This window comes from Phragmites australis, chromosome 10, assembly GCF_958298935.1.
Source record: "Phragmites australis chromosome 10, lpPhrAust1.1, whole genome shotgun sequence".
Classification (NCBI taxonomy): Eukaryota; Viridiplantae; Streptophyta; class Magnoliopsida; order Poales; family Poaceae; genus Phragmites; species Phragmites australis.
This window is the reverse complement of record NC_084930.1, coordinates 4,554,743-4,571,492: the sequence shown is the minus strand read 5'-3', so window position 1 is coordinate 4,571,492 and position 16,750 is coordinate 4,554,743. Positions and strand designations below refer to the sequence as shown.

At 40.0% G+C, this 16,750-nt stretch overlaps 1 protein-coding gene across 3 annotated transcripts; it reads right to left on the bottom strand.

Moving 5' to 3' along the window:
• Positions 1–4,614: 4,614 nt before the first annotated feature.
• Positions 4,615–10,659, bottom strand: LOC133883415 (nuclear transcription factor Y subunit C-4-like). Of its 3 annotated transcripts, none has more exons than XM_062322739.1 (2): positions 10,417–10,659; positions 4,615–5,685 (listed from the first exon to the last, which is right to left on the bottom strand). In XM_062322739.1, exons 1-2 carry the CDS (start codon positions 10,430–10,432, stop codon positions 4,874–4,876), a joined length of 828 nt encoding a protein of 275 aa, XP_062178723.1. In that variant the 5' UTR covers positions 10,433–10,659; the 3' UTR covers positions 4,615–4,873. The 3 variants fall into 3 exon arrangements, with proteins under 3 accessions (XP_062178723.1, XP_062178722.1, XP_062178724.1); XM_062322738.1 differs by lacking the exon at positions 10,417–10,659 and adding an exon at positions 10,226–10,409; XM_062322740.1 differs by lacking the exon at positions 10,417–10,659 and adding an exon at positions 9,907–10,185.
• Positions 10,660–16,750: the final 6,091 nt, after the last annotated feature.

The following is a 16,750-nucleotide window of genomic DNA, read 5'->3' as shown; positions in this document are numbered from 1 at the left end:
CATTGAAAAGGAAAATGGGGAAAATACTACAATTAACCAATCTGTTTTCAGCTATTAAGTATGCGTGAAGCATGGAATAGTGCAACAATTAGACTGCTAATTTTTCCGTTCGATGATAGAAGTAGCAAAAGAAACTTTGTAAAACGATATTTCGTAGGAAAACTAGTACTACTAAACAACTAAACGTTGGAAGCCTTAACATAATGAATAGTGGTGCGTACTGTGTCATGTGGCGCTCCTGCACTGCTGCTTAACATGCCGGTGGGTAGACCGTAGGCGCTTCGAAAACAATTATACATTTACTTATCGGAATAGTACCATATGATGATATGAAGCGTCGTCTGGAGAAGAGGCAAGATCGCAAAGTCCGAAGCAGCAGAATTGACTTCCTCGCGATTCAATCCGGACTTGCATTCAGCACTGCGGCGCAACTCAATCCACTACCATACAAGTACCACCATTCTGACACTGTGCAACCACAGCAATCCCCCTGTTCATCTCACATACGTGCGACGGCATCAGCGTGCCATCCTCCTCGAACCTCACGGAGGCCGCGCGCTCGGTGCACCGCCTCACGATCAACGGTAACTCGGCGACCAAGGCCATGGGGAGGGCGGAGCACGCCGATTCCAGGCGGTTCACCGTCGCCGGCCACGATTGGGAGGTCCACTTCGCACTTCCCGCCGAGCTGCGACGGATGCGTCGCGCTCAGGCTCGTGTTCACGACGGCGACGTCGTTGAACGTGCTCCTATCCGCACGCGCAGTCGGCTTCGTTCCACGCCTGCGCGGCCGGGCGTGCGTGCCGCGTGAGCACCAGGTGGAGTACAGCCACCGTTCGGTCCAACCAGACCGACGCGACACATGCCTGGGCCTGGCCTCATGGCGCACCCGCGCTCGGAACCACTGGGCACCCGTCCGTGACTCCGCGGTCGCCCCAACCGTCACCGCTCAAGTGCCATGCCACAGGGCAACGCATCGATCGGACCCCGTCTTTCCTCCGGTGCTGCACGCCTAGCTTGGGATAGGCCGCGCACGAATCTGGAGCCGTGGCCACAGCGTCTGGGGAAAAGGGAACACCAACGCGCACAGGTTTCGTGTGATTGGTAAGAAATACTATCAGCAATTCTATTGGTCACAAAACCAAATTTGTAAAATTCTCAAAATTCTCAGATTTTGTGTGCGTCATGTGCCACAGGAAAATTAATTTTAAGACTCTCTTACCTTAAATAAAAATTAAGCCACTCCTTTTCTTTGAACACATTCAAGGAAATATATATGATCATATTAATTCATTATATGGACCATTGAGGTATTTTGTGTTGCTCACTGATGCATCTACAAATTTAATACTCAAATTAACAAATTAAGAGCAAATTATCCTAAATATAGGATAAGAACCATCGAAATGTATAATGCACTGAATTCATTTCATGAGCCTTCAATGATTATTGTATGGTCTTAAGCATTAATTTAGAGCATTAAGTACGTTATATGTACATGCTCAAAATGGTTTAGCTGAATCTCTCATCAAGAGACTTAGATTAATTGCATGATCATTATTCCATAATTGCAATTTATCAACCTCATGTTGGAGGTCATGCGGTCTTACACACCGCATATTTATTTTAGTAAAGACAAATTGCATATCATATGGCTTCCCCATTGGTACATGAAAATCAAAAAAGTATTTCTCATCCATGATAATTTGATTCGTTGTATACATATCTATATCACCGCCACAGCGTACATAACTGGGCCCTCATAAGAAATTAGGGATCTATATAAGGCATATTTTTCATCCAACGTAAAATACCTCGAGCCCCTAATAGGGTCTTATTCACAGCTCGGTACGTTGATAAGGACAATTTTTAGGCGTTAGTGGGAGATCAAAAGTACCACAAAGAATACCAAGAAATACATTGGAATGATATATGCATTCAGTCCTTAGATATAAATATTCAATCCTTAGATCCACGTACTAAAGAATATAAACATGAAGTTCAAAGATTCATAAATTTGTAGCACATTGCAAATAATCTGCCTGATACATTTACTAACAACAAATGTTTCACTAATTCATATCGATGCACTCAATGTGCCAGTAAGAGTGGAGGTACCTAACAAAACCGCTCATCTCTCAAATTCAAATAAAAGAGGGATAAGTATGACAACAAGGGATAATATTTTTTTCAAAGCATCCATGGAAACTATGAAAGTTAACTTTCCATACGGTAAATACAAATCAACTTGAAGTTGATTGACACGTTATGGATACTCAATATCTAGGGCCTATAGATGCTCAATATCCACGATCCAGCATAAATGTGCATGCTAATTTAGATACTAGAACATCGAAACACTCTAACTTCATTGTTATGAGAAATCACAAGGAATTATAAGAGGTAGATAAAATATCCACAAAACTATATTGATTCTAGATAATCATACAAAGACTGCAATTATCTACAAATATTTCTCCTCAAAAATTGCAAAAGACCTTCAATTGAATCCTGGCCAAAGTCTATGGTAGAGTACCTTAAGCGCTCGGACTGGACAAAATGGAAGAAAGTAATTGAGGTAGAATTGTGCTCGCTCAATAAAGGAGATGTATTTACTACAGTAATACTTACTCCTCAAAATATCCTCCCTGTGGGTTTGAAATGGGTTTTCGTCCGCAAACGGACTGAAAACAATGAGGTGTGAAATGCAAAGTGAGGCTTGTAGCACAAGAGTTCACACAGAGACCTGGTATCGATTTCGATGAAATATACTCTCCAGTTATGAGTGGAATAACGTTCTGATATTTAATATCATTGGTAGAATCTAGTTACTTGATTCAGAAATCTATATACGTAAGTCCATAAAGGACTTATAATTTCGAATCCATAAATAAATCGCAACATGTATTGTATAAAGTCACTCAATGACTTAAAACAGGCAGATAAAATATGATACAACTAAGTGAATGAGCTCATTCTACAAAAGGGTTACTCAAATAATGATGATTACTTATCTATGTTTATAAAAAAAAACCTCAAAAGGATTTGTATCATCTCAGTCTATGTAGATGATCTCAATATGATCGAAAATACACAAGAAGCACACAATCATCGAAAATACACGGAATTTGAGATGAAGAATTTGGGTAAAACCAAATTTTACTTAGATCTACAACTTGAGTATATACTCTCAGAAATACTTATATACTAGTCTGTATATATCCAAAAGATACTTAAAAAATTCAATATGAATATATCATATCCATTGTAACACCTATGGTCATTCAATCCTTTGATATGGATAAAAATCCATTTAAATCTCAGGATAATGATAAATAGATATTTGGATCTAAAGTTTCATATATCAGTACCTTTAGAGTACTAATGTATCTTGCAAATTACAATAGGTCTGATATTACCTTTGCAAATAACTTGTTAGCTAGATATAGCGTAACTCCAACAAAACAGGAATAAAAAATATCCTCAGATATTTCAAAGGTAAAAGAATATTGACTTATTATATCAGAAAACCTAAGACACAACTATGATTGGATATATAGATATTGGTTATTTATCTGATCCCCACAATAAAAGATCACAAACAGACTTTGTATTCTTGTATGGTGGAAAAAACTTCTAAAAAAAGTCATCAAAATTAGACTCCGATGGCTACTTCTAATAATCATTTTGAAATAATTATAATTATATGAAGCATCACGTGAATATGTATAACTTTGCAGAATAATTAACCACATATAAGAATTATGTGGTATTAGTTCATTAGAATAATCTACCATTATCTACGAAGATAATGTTGTTCGTATTGCTCAAATACATACAAGTTATATAAAGTACAATATTATATAACATATTGTCTAAAATTATTTTATCCTTATGAATTAAAAAAAATAGGGAGATAGATACTTTACAAACAATATCATATGGTAATCTTATATCTCTATTCACAAAGTCTATATCAACATATTTATTCTATTCATGAAATTGATATAATATGCATTCAAGAGTTGCAAAGTTAGGAGGGTAAACTCCTATTAATGATGATCAGATCATAAATATTGTACTTTTTTTTTATAAGTTTTAGATATTAAGGTTTCTCATATAAAATTTTTAATAAGGTAATATTAATACAAGTATTACATTATATATAGATAACTAAATTGATCGAGAAAGATTGTTATGATATAAATCTAATGGTCAAGTGGACGTCCATTGAGGAGGAATGTCTCCCAAAAAGACACCTATTTGAGAGATATACCTCCCCAAAGAGATACCCTTTATTATGTATAAATCTAACATGGGTGCAATGAAATAAACAGAAGAGTTCATTCTCTCGTACTCCACTCTCTACTACTGTTCGATTATCTCTCAACACAAACATGTTAACTAAGAACCCAGCTTCTTGAGAAAAATCAGTGGCAATGTCTGAATTTGTTTGGAGTAATGGTCACAGGTCACATCAACTCGGCCTTCAGCTAGACACAAGTCCAAAAAAGGTTTTATCATGCTTCAGTACTAACCAACAACTTATGAGCAACAAATCAACAGCAGTGGAAAAATCCAGAGCAGCATAAACTGCAGAGCAAACAGACCATAGAAGCATTAAAACCCAACATTTCATATCAAATGCCTCCTAGAGGCCAACTTTTGGAATGGAAAGGAACGGTATGGTAATTTTAATCCAAAATCATCCCTTATACAGACACCACTGCAGAAAAACTAACCATGATCCTAGATACTAATCAGAATCACCTGTTTCAATTGATAACCAACGATATTTGCTAACGAAAACCTGAAGTTTGGACGACCTAAAATGCAAATTCTGAATCAGGTGATAAGCTTCTGGCACCATATCTCAGCCACTTTCATGAAGGGATCGCTGCTCTTCAGGAGGCTGGTCCTGCTGTTCCGGAGGCTCCTGCCACATATACGTCACTGGATGACCCTGCTGGGCACCATACACCATTCCTGCACCTGGCACCGGCTGCTGTTGCATGTAGTAATATGAATAAGCATCAGCCGGGGCTCCCACGGGTGGTAACCCAGCCCTAGGAAGCCCAACTCCCTCCTCCTTCATCTCATCCCTGGGAACAATGTCCACCAAGAAGTCGTAAATGTCAGTCCTAGTGATAGCAGCAGCAATGTCGTTCTTCTGCAAGGTCCGTCGCTTGTTCTCCTCAGTGTGCATCCATGACCTCAGTGTCAGCTCCAGTATGAATATCTCGCAAGCTTTCGCAAACACCACGGGAGCTTCGGCTGAGATCATGCGGACATCCTCATCAGCCTTCATGATCTTCTTTATCCTTGCAAGCGGCAAACTGTGGTTCTTGAAGTCAGTGGTCTGCTCAATATCAGCCAGGCGTTCAGCCCAGAACTGCTGGAGCTGCCGCTGTTGCTGCTGCTGGAGCTGTTGGTGAAATTGCTGGGCTTGCTGGTAGACAAGCTGGTGCTGAGCACTCATTTGAGCCGGGTTGGCCGGGAATGGTTGCGTTGGCTGTAAACCCGCAGGTGCGACTGCAGGAGCGGCAGCTACTGTTGTTCCAGGCGGATAGGCAGAGGCAGGATACACTTGTGATCCACCAGCAGCAACACCCATTGCAGGCTGAGGTTGAGAGGACGGTTCCATGTCAGCTCTGCTTATCCTAAAATCCAATGATCTTTCCAGCACTGCAAAAAAGAATCAGATGAATTTATCAGTTCAAATTTCAAGTAGGGAAATTTGATACATCCTAGGATCCTATGTTATATTAAACTAATAAGACAAGGTTGCTTCCTCTACACGAACAACAATCTTTCGGGTATGTGAACGCGGCTTTTTGCGGTTCTATTTAATTTGATTTCCAAACCTTAAATAAATTTCCTTAGTAGGATCCTCCCTAAAAGTTAGAATGAAAATGATATCATCGTGGGTCAGACACTAATATCAAAAACAGTACTAGTATAGAGAATTGCATAACTGAAGTCCCAGTTAAGCGATATAGATTGAGTTATTGAAGTATAAAAACTATGCATGCATGTATGTATCAGGATATTAAAAACAAGAATAGCATGTAGTTCATGAATGCAAGGAGAAAAACTAAGAAACTAAACGTTTGGTCAGAAAGCAATAGCAGCCAATTTGGCACATTTCATCTGTCATTGCAGAACAGCAAAACCTTTTAATATTCTTTATTTTACAATCTTTGTGCAATAGCCTAATGCGAAAAACTTCCTGATTACATATCAAGTAAAAATGAGCAATGCATCACTTTTGAATAGTAGAAATTAAATTATGCTCAGCAAGAATTATCCTGGTTGCTGTATATATCCCTGGCGACATCCTATTGGTATGGAGGCTGGAAGTTGTACTTCCTTCATCTAAAAAAAGAATTATCCTGGTCATCTCAAAGCCCAAGATCTATGCTATAGTATATAAACTACTTAGATTATCATTAGTACTAGCACTTACTAGTCGCTAAGTCTGCTTAATCAGACATGAAGCACATCAACAATCATGTTTCTGCTTGCAAAGAGGCCACCAAAGAACCCCATCCCTATCTAACTGCGTGTCATTTACCTGGGCACCCGTGTCCAATTTTTTTTGCCAAATCGGACACCTCAAATCCGAGTCGGATTCCAACACCCATGTCGGATTCCGAGTTGTATTTCGTGTATCCAAATTTTCTTTACCGAATCGGACACCCGAATCCGAGTCGGATTCCAACACCTGTGTTCGTGTCCAAGTAACACTACTCCAACCCATCCAAAGGAGGCCCCGTTTAAATATCTCCAGCAGATAGAGACAACAGATGAAGAGGGATAAAATGCAATCAGGTAGCGACAAAACATATTCCTACTATATCTATATTTAAAAGTATGTTCCATAAATGAACACAGGCACATATTAAAAAAATATGGATCTGGTAAAAATTGGTAGAAATATCTGACTCACAGATATTTATATAAAATCTATCATAAATTACTCCTGCATGGATATAATTAGACCTGGAGACTTTGGCACAATTTTCAAGACTACTAAATCAAGTGTTCGATCCATATTGCTAGTGCGGTAAAAATTTGATAGTGATCCAGATGTTAAGATCGCAATCCTGTTCCTACACCCAGATCACTGCCACCTTGAAAATAGACCTATCTATGATCACAATCTTGACAAAGCTTCTTTGCCAGATTACAAAATTATCAGACTGGAATTTGGAACACTGGAAAATAGGATGCATTCCACAACCAGTTCCATCCAAGTGGCAGCACCAGCAAATGTTGGTCGTAAGTATGAACTCTTAGTTAGAAAGGAGATGACAACTAAATTCATGCTGAGATTTGTATCCAAATAAAAGCAAATCCTGAATCAGATCTCAGAGTTGTATTAGACCAAATGAATAGACTTAGAAATCCAAAATATTGCACAGCTAGATTGACATGTAACGAAAATATGGGTAACAAGTAACAACCTTGTACTCACCAATGCAATACAAATCCCTTACACACCAGATAACTTATTTGTTCAAATTGCACAGGCGTCAGGTAATGAGAGGGCATATATATACCGTTACGACAGGAAGGATACAGCTGTTGGATAAGCATGATGTGCTACTAATACAGCAAGCAATGAAAGCTACGTTATCACCTTCTCTTTTTGCACTTTTTAGAAGTTTCTGGAAGAATAAAGTATTTATATATAGGTGCCAAGGAAACATTAATTGGGGCATACTACCTCTTTTGTTGCAAAATAACACATCGATTGGTGGTTTCAGACTTTCAAGGTCGTCATCCATTTGGTGTTTTAGCATGATGAAAGAAAGCACTTCTGCCCTGGGTTTCTGTGAACCAACCATATTTGTCGGGTTGTGAGACTGAACAATTGGGGCCAACATAGATTTAAGGAGATACACCGATATGACGCGATACGGCGCAATACAGGTATCAGGGCGTATCAGGAAATTACGATCTAAAACAAAAAATAATAATTCGCAATATGTCATCAATACTTGCTGATACCTCCTTCCGATACTTTGGGCCATAACATCTCGTTTCGAAGCCCAGGTGAGGCCGAACAACGTCAACCCACAGCCCATTGTCAACCCTAAAACATCTCACGCTCTCGTTCTCTCCTCAATTCCTCATCTCCTGCACCCGTGTGCCGCCCCTTGCTTGTGCCACCGCTGCCTCCAAGTTCCAAATCCGTCGGCATACAGGGAGCCCAAGGATCCGACCAGCCGGAGAAGCGCCACCATCCGCTGCGTTGGACGCCATCCGCGCCGTCATCAGCCTGGAGCGCCACAACGCAGGTACTCCGCTCTCTAGTGAGGTGGTATGCATCCCTGCGCTTGCGGTGTCTGAAGAATCGTGTGGCCTGTTTGAGCAGGTACGGGGAGATGCTTATTAGTTTGGTATGCTCGCCGTATCGGCGTATCGTTGTTTTTTGGCGATCGCCGTATCGCCATGTCCCCGTACCCATATCTGTATCAGCGTATTGTGTATCAGTGAAACTTAGGCGCTAAGGCATCATGTGGGCAAAGGGAATGGAGCGCCTCCCAAGATGGGCTAGTGGTAGGTCATAAAGCCATTGATCGTTGTCCTCTTTAGCCTAGCCCTAGCCACCTTCAAGTGAAACAAAGCCAAGAAGGAATTGTGTGGTTGGACTGAGGGTCTACTTGGTGAGGGGACAATTAGGCTAGGACAGATCTTCATAACTCCTAGCTGACTGAATTCTTGTATAATAGAATTTGTAAATGCTACTTACCCAATAGATCTTTAGAGCTAATTTAATTATACAAATTTAAACTATCTTGAATCCTCATTTGATAGTGATGTAGATATCAAGGCTGTCACATTCGGGAACTTGGATAGAATCAGCACTGCTCCGAAGGATCAAATCACTAATACAATATCTTAAATGATTATATAAATAGTACACCTTATCTCCTCACCACATACTCAATAACGATGTTAGAGTTGATTTCGCCATTTGACACCTGATTAGATTGATAATTGCTTATCCTATTGCCATGCATAGATTGGCTACATTATATGTAATACAATTTATAAAGGTATGATTCAAATTAAACTTTCGGAGATTGTGCTTAAGAAAATATATTGTAAATGCAATATCAGTTTTCTTACACAAATAATAATTCTATATGAACAAATGTGAAATTTTATGATAGAATGACATGTTAAGCAGATATTCATAATCAATTACTGGAATCAGTACAATTGGGTAGGATGTCGTGCGTATTGTGATCATGATCCTATAAATTATTTTGCTAGAACCTTATCCATATTAAGATTCTGCCTAGGACCGAATCTTTCCGCTCAACCTAGGATTGTAGAAACTTAAGAATATAATGGTCGAAATGAGACTATGAAACCTCGCTAGCCACTAGGTTTACTCTTGATTTAAAACTTTTCTTTGATTTATTTATGCAAACAATTAACAATGACACAAGTTATAGGCTGGTTTACTCTTGACAGAACAGCTCAAGAATACCATCAAAACCACACATATAAGCACAGAAATGGGCACCTCAGGTCCCTGCTTTTACCTAAAAGAAATCGACACCCAGTTCCGAAAAATGGCATTTTCATGCCAACTTAGCTGTTGGCAAAAGTGGACAATTCAAAATAAAAAGATGTCACTAACTTTCTGACAACTTGGAAGACAAATTGTTTCAGTGAACTGTATTCTCTAACTTTTAGAAACCAGAGGAGAGACGCTTCTTTTTAAGAGAATCTGACATTGCAAGTTTCTGTTCTTTGTGCTCTTTGGTAGGGTCGTGACCCTTTTATGTTTGTAAACAAAAAAAAAGGTAAATTGTAGTTTGAGGTAGGTACCCAAAGATAAGCAAATAATGCAACGGCAGTAAAATAGAGAGCAAGCGATTTAACTACCGGAGGGATCAAAATTTCCTGACGAGAAGGTTTGCAAGCTGATCCCCCCACCCAATTTGACCAAGGACTGAAGGACACACAGCTTTCAGAAGAACACTATTTTTAGTAGTCAAACCATCTTCAGACAAAAGAAAACGTGCTTTTTAGTAGCAAATGTAGAAAGTAATATATGCACCAGAACACCACGCAGAAAACTGTACTAACTAGAAACTACTCAGTCCAACCAAACAGCTGAGAAAATTAGATCGAGCAGGGGAAGAAAGTATTCCAAACAGCTTGGCACAACTCAAATATGCTGCAACAACAAGAGAAAAGCTACCACTGCGTCTAGGTCGGTTCTTTCTTCCTGACCAATTTTGCACCGGGCACAGCTTTACAGCGATCACAGTCCCCACATCCCGAATTCCGTACCAAGAACTCACACGCACAGCAAAAATCTCCAAAGATGGCCGCGAGGGTCCTAGCAGACTCCGGATCATGCAAATCAAGAACCGAAATTTAGACACTCACTCGCAGTAGGACGCATCAAAAGCTCCACGGCTCGGCGGTGGCGAGAGAGACGGCGGCGCTTGGGGAGTTTGAGTCGGAGGGCTCGGCTAGGGCACGGATTGGAGAATGGGGAGACGTCTCTTGCCCTTCTCTCTCCCCTCTCTCTGTCTTCTCCGTTCTTAAATTCTCTTGGGAGTCGGGAGCGAGAGCTTGCATCCCATTGGCGGCACCACCTGGCGCTCGCGGGTCTCGTCGAGGGTCTCAACCCGTGCCGCGGTCCCCTCCGGCCTTCTGCGGGCCCAGGTGGTGCGCCCGTTATCCAGCCCGTGTTGGGGGGCCCACGTGTCGGTGTCAGTGCGCTGCTGCGTGTGTGCTGGACGATGCTCCGCATGGAAGGTACTTTAGCACTCGATACAGTGCTACTAGAGACGGCCTAAGTTTAAAAAAAGTTGGATACCGTATTACTTAGTAATTGCATACAAGGTGTTTGGCAAAATGACCCGTCAGTGCCTCATGCTCTCTTTGATTCTAAATATAAATCTATTAGGATATCGATATGGTATCTAATATGATATCTTGAAAGAGCTATATATTATGAATGTATTTTTCTTGATAAATCTAATAACATCATCCTTATATTGTCAATCTATATGATTTTTAAGTTATGATAGTCAAAGTTAAAAGGATTTAACCCATGACAAATATGAATAGACTTATATTTAAGATTGGAGAGTGTAGGTACCAATCTATTTTGAATATGCTTATAAGTTAACTTTATATGTTCACCAGTTACACTACTTACAAATTATGTTGCATACTTACAACTTTATTTATATAGTATTGCTTACAAGTGGGTCGATTACGCTTACAACAGTCCAACATAAATTTTTATATGAAGGTCGATCTACGCCTACGGATAGCATCTCCTCCTCTTCTTCTTTTTCTTTTGTCGGGGATAGCATCTCATTTTCACCTTTTGCATCTCGTTGAGAGGAAAAACCATATTGAGAAAAAGAAAAGGAAATACACTGGGTCCGTCCAGCTGCCCAACGACCCACTTTTTTTTTAAGAGAGAGCCCAACGACCCAGTTATTCCCGTTGCATTTCCCTTGCCTCCTCAGGCCCAACTATGAAGCCACTGAGCCCAGTTGCACCCGCCATAGGAAGCAGCAACCTACGACGTATTCCCGTTGTCCAGACCCAACAAAATGCAAAGTGGATATTCCTGCAATTACTACGTATTAATTATTTTGTATTAGAATCAAGCTTTTTAATACTAATATCATTCTCAATGCCTTATAGCTTAGCTGGTGTCTAAGATGAGCGAGTGAGTAAGATATTAATATTAAGAAAATAAGCTTTCAATACATACATATATGTTTCTAGTTTTTTAAGATCTCCTAAAATAATTAATTGTCTCATAATTGTTTAAGATTTCTCAATGAGCTAATGTCTTCCCGAAGAAACAAATTTATTCTCTCTTCTTTAAATTACTTGTCACATCAGATTTTTACTTAAATAGGTACCTAATTAATACCTAAGACATAAACCAAAGTGGAGCATTAAGAGAGGCCTAAAGAGGCCCAACTTGCCCGCACCCTACAAAGGCTGGACTGCTACCGCAACAGATTACACGGATCTACCGACTGGCTGGACGAGTCTTGCGATGAACTATAATCTAATATTTCTATTGGTTACTAGCTAAGTGTTCGTATGAAGTTCTATGGAGATGTGGATGTGTTATAGAAGCGATATCGAACGAATACGTTAGGAGTGATAATGTAGTTTAATTTTAGATGAGATCTGAAAGAGAAGAAGAAAATTATCCGCTAATTTCCTTACTAATTTCTTAATTTATTTTTATTAGTAAAACTGGTCATATATCCATAGCTTTTAACGAGATGATGAGACTGGAGAACGAGAGTGGATAGAAAAATAAGTAAATTATTGAATTTTAAGGTTTTTTATTAGATAAGAGGATAGTACGAGGAGAGGTAACGTGAAAAATAACTCATGTTTTTTTTATAGTAATAAAGATTAAAATGTAAAAAACATTCTAGTCAAGAAATGAGATTCGCTATGTTTTATTTTATTAAATCATGTATTTATGCCAAATGAATCGATAGACATCTCCTTAAAAAGAAATGAGTAAGTATAAGAGCATCCACAACCATATTCACTTCATTTTGTTTTCCTCTTGAAAGATTCTTATTTACTTTATCTTCTTTTATTTTTAACAGCTTTTATTCGAAGGGATTCGTGAAGTGAAGAGAATCTCGTTATAAAGAAAATATTTTTGAAAAAAAAATTATAGCAAAAATCATAAAAGAAAATCGTTAAAATGTTTAAGGTAACGAGACTGTGAAAGGACTCTTTTATAAATGGTCTAAAGTAGTTATCGGTATTGACCATTGATCTCATAATCATTTCCACCCGGTTGTCTGTCAGTCTCGTACTCACATGATCTCAACCCCACCCAGCCGTCTCGCGCTACACGGATCTGCCGACCGGCTGAACTAGTCCGCGACGAGTTCCGAATTCTGATCTGATCCACCCGGTTGGCTGGCTGGGACCTGGATGATAGATAATCTCCCATTCTCCCGCCCCACCAGCCGTCACGCTCCCGCACCGCCGATCAACGCGACGCCGACGACGCCGCGCTGCCGTTCTGGCAACCTGGGCCACACCGTACGTGGCGCAGCCATGGCGGCGATACGCTCGTGCCGCCCGGGGATACTGCGCGCCGCCGCACAACTTGTGGCAAGATGACAGGTAACGTTTTTCTAAAAAATGAAGCAACAGAACTTTGAGATCATGCCCGTATGCAGGGACACATCGTCCGGTCAAACCATTGCCAAGTACTTACAAGTTATTCGCTTCTAGATGTTAAAAAAATGATACTATTACAGAAATTATTTTTAGAGATAGTTTGTAATCTATTTTTCACAGGTATTTAGCACAACCGTCTAATGATCGAAGTTATGTAAAAATAGACAATTTCTACTGATGCAAAATAGATCACATGTGAAAATATATTTCTAGAGACAGATACATTTTAGCATCCATATATGGATAGATAGATTTTCATATATGAGTGTCATAAAGATCTATCTATGGTATGTATTTTATTTAAAAATTAATAATAAGTAAATATTTTATTCCCTCTAGATTTTAACATATTTTTAAGACAGCTTTTAACATCATAAATTTCTATGTAGGTTGACATATCAAGCCTGCATGATTTGATAATTTCTTATGACCCTTTCTTTCTCCTTTTTACTATTTCCTTAATCTCGGGGGCATCAGTCCTCAACTTTATGACCAAGTTGGGCTGAGAACTTCGTTGCGGGTCTATGGATCCGACCAGTAACTTTGACTTTTCCGTATCATTAAATTGCATTCTACAGAACAAATCACTAGTTATTAGCTTCTATAATATACATTGGTAGATATATGAACATAGTAGTAGATTGTAGATACTCACAGGCACCACACGCTTATGAGATTGATGTCGAGTATATCGTGGTGGAACAAAACGTGCATATCCTTAAAGTTCACCATGAGGTAGGAGTCTTCGCCTAGAAAAATGTTAGCGGGGACAAAACCAGTGATTATAGAGAACCTCGCGCAATATGCCCTCATATACCATTCATGGAATCTTCTCATCTCTCATGAACCTTTTTGGAGTTGAAACAATGGTAGAAATGACTTGTCATTCTCATATTTCTTAGGAACATCTAGTGTAGGCAAGAAATCCACCTGAGGGGTACTTCGTGTTTTGCCGATCTCTTTCGCGAGATCGCCCTTCGCTGGAGTTTCCTGAAGGGATGATGTCTTTGCTTTGGAGGACAAACGCCACCTTTTCACCAGAGATGTTAGAGTCTTTTCGTATGGGGTAACCATGATAGGGACTCTCCGATGCTCAGGTGAAGGTGCCGGAGGCACAGACGCTGAAAGCAGAGATGCCAGAGTCACAGACTGTAAGGAATTGCCTAAACAATATTCTAATTAATCATTACATTAATTGTTTACTTAATCACGACTTCAATGATTAATCAGAATACCGCTCTAGTAGTCCCAGCATGTGTTTTGTGCCTAAGATCGGAATACATGCATTTTCAATATATCACATCATAACAAAGCTTAAAAAGAACGAGTAATTTAATTATATTACAAGTTCTTAAGTATCTATAATTTCTTACAATTTACAGTAAAAGAGAGCTATGAGGAAACTAAAACTAACCAACTCTTAGATAGAAGAGAACTTTACAGCGGAAGCTAAAGTTATAAACAACAAAAAGAGAATAGAGTTATATACCTTTAAGCTCTATCACAAAAGCACGACCTATGAGTAGCTACCTACTCATACCCGCCACCACCCTCGGTGGGCGTAAAGTGGCCAAAGATCAGTTCCTCCTGACTGGTAGCACCTGAAAGAGTAGCGTGAGTACGAAAGTACTCGTAAACTTAATCTGTATTGGGTACTTATAGATAACCCAACTTAAAAAATTATGAATTAGGATGTTAATAATACGACCACATGATTAAGTAAATTTATATGCGAAAGTAAAATTTGACAAAAGCATGTGTGATCATCTAGACTTAACCAAGGTTTATTTCAACTTGGTTTATTTCAACCAAGGTTTATTTCAACTTGGTTTCTTTCAACTTGGTTTCTCACCCCTAAACTAACCACACAGTCCGTCTGCCACTAGAGAGCCCCGCCAGGCCACCACCAACCCTCCACCCCTAACACCTAGCCCATATCTCATCGCCTGACACCCCAACCCACCGACCCCGTTGCCCCGACCTGCCGATCCCATTATCCGACGCCCTGACCCGTCGATCCCATCACCTGACACCCTGAACTACCTAGCTGCCATCCACTGCCTAGCCACCATACGCCATCCACCGCCTACCCGAGTGCACTGCCAAGTGGATCTGCAACCCAGATTCAGTTGTGGTCTTGTGGAGGACTCAGCTCAGCTCATATCCCTTCAACTACCACCCATCTACAATCCACTAAGCTCAGATCTCACCAGCCACCGCCCATCCACCAATGCACCCCTCGAATCTCGATCATCCGACTAGTAAGCTTTTTTTTCAAAAGGACAGCAAGATCATCGCTGATTTTCTTGGAGAAGAAGAAAATTGACCCAGTTTATAAGAAAAACCAAGCTTAAAAACCTCACAACTGTACGGTTTAACGGAACTGGCAGACAATCCTAAGACGACAATATGACCTCGAAACAGAATGACACCCACATCAAAGGCGCATACACAACAACAGACAACTCCAACCCAACTCAACTCGCGTGCTAATCAACCCAATGACTGTCTCTTCCACAACTCGATCGATAGGGATCTGACTAGTAAGCTTGAGAATCGATTACTTTTGTGTTACAATCCTACACCTATTTATTGGCAACCCATCCTTGATAGCATTGTATGATTGTATCTTTAGTTGGCACAAGTGCATAGTGCATACCCTGTTTTGAAGTTTGCATACGTAAGTTGTTAGTAACTAAATCCATGTGTAACCAGACGGGTAATTGGGTATGCTCATGGACGATGGGTGCCTGCGGGCAACGGGTTTATTTCCCCTCTTTCCCCGTGGGCGCTCGCTAGTATACCTGCGGGCAAATAAAAAACCATAGGTACAAATATGGGAAAGTACCATCCATACCTGTCACACCCGATTGTCATCCCTAGGCTCGATGCAAATGCTCACTTACCGTATGAGATTAAATCATAGACGTGTTCACCCCTGAGATTAGATCCTAGTCATGTTGTGGGTACACATGCGTATACGTTCGATGGTACTATGTGTTTCTTGTGAACTAAGGATCTTGAGTTCTTCCATCTATTTTTAGCATGTGTAAGAGACACACACACCTAAGTATGCATGCATATGGTGTGAATGAGATGTGCATCAGTTATATGTGTCCTACATGTACCCTTAAAAAAGGTGTTTAGCGGATGCGTCGCAGAGCTTCTGAGCTATGTCAAAAAAGTAGTAGTAGTGTGACACTTAGATTTGTCTAAAGAAATATAGCTATAACTCATTTTTGTATACAACTTTTTTTAAAGAGATATATATTAGACGTACATAACTTGCTCATACCATACTTACATCTAACATATGCATATACATACGTGTCCTAAGCACACACTTCAGACTAATACTCGTTAAGTGCACACGTGTGTGCGTACTTAGGAGGGATGGGGAATAAATCCTCAGTAAGCACCCGCGCCGGCCAAAAGGCTCAAACACGGGCGGCCTCAACGCTCACCTGTGTCTTACCATTCGAGCAAACACTCGGTCTTCATTTTGCGTATGACTTAGGTCTATCTG

Excerpts from the sequence above, each read along its gene's own strand:
- LOC133883415 (XM_062322738.1), bottom strand. The coding sequence starts at position 10,385 with ATGATCCGGAGTCTGCTAGGACCCTCGCGGCCATCTTTGGAGATTTTT. Across the intron at positions 5,686-10,225 it reads GAACCGACCTAGACGCAGTG|TGCTGGAAAGATCATTGGAT; the intron begins GTAGCTTTTCTC and ends TCTTTTTTGCAG.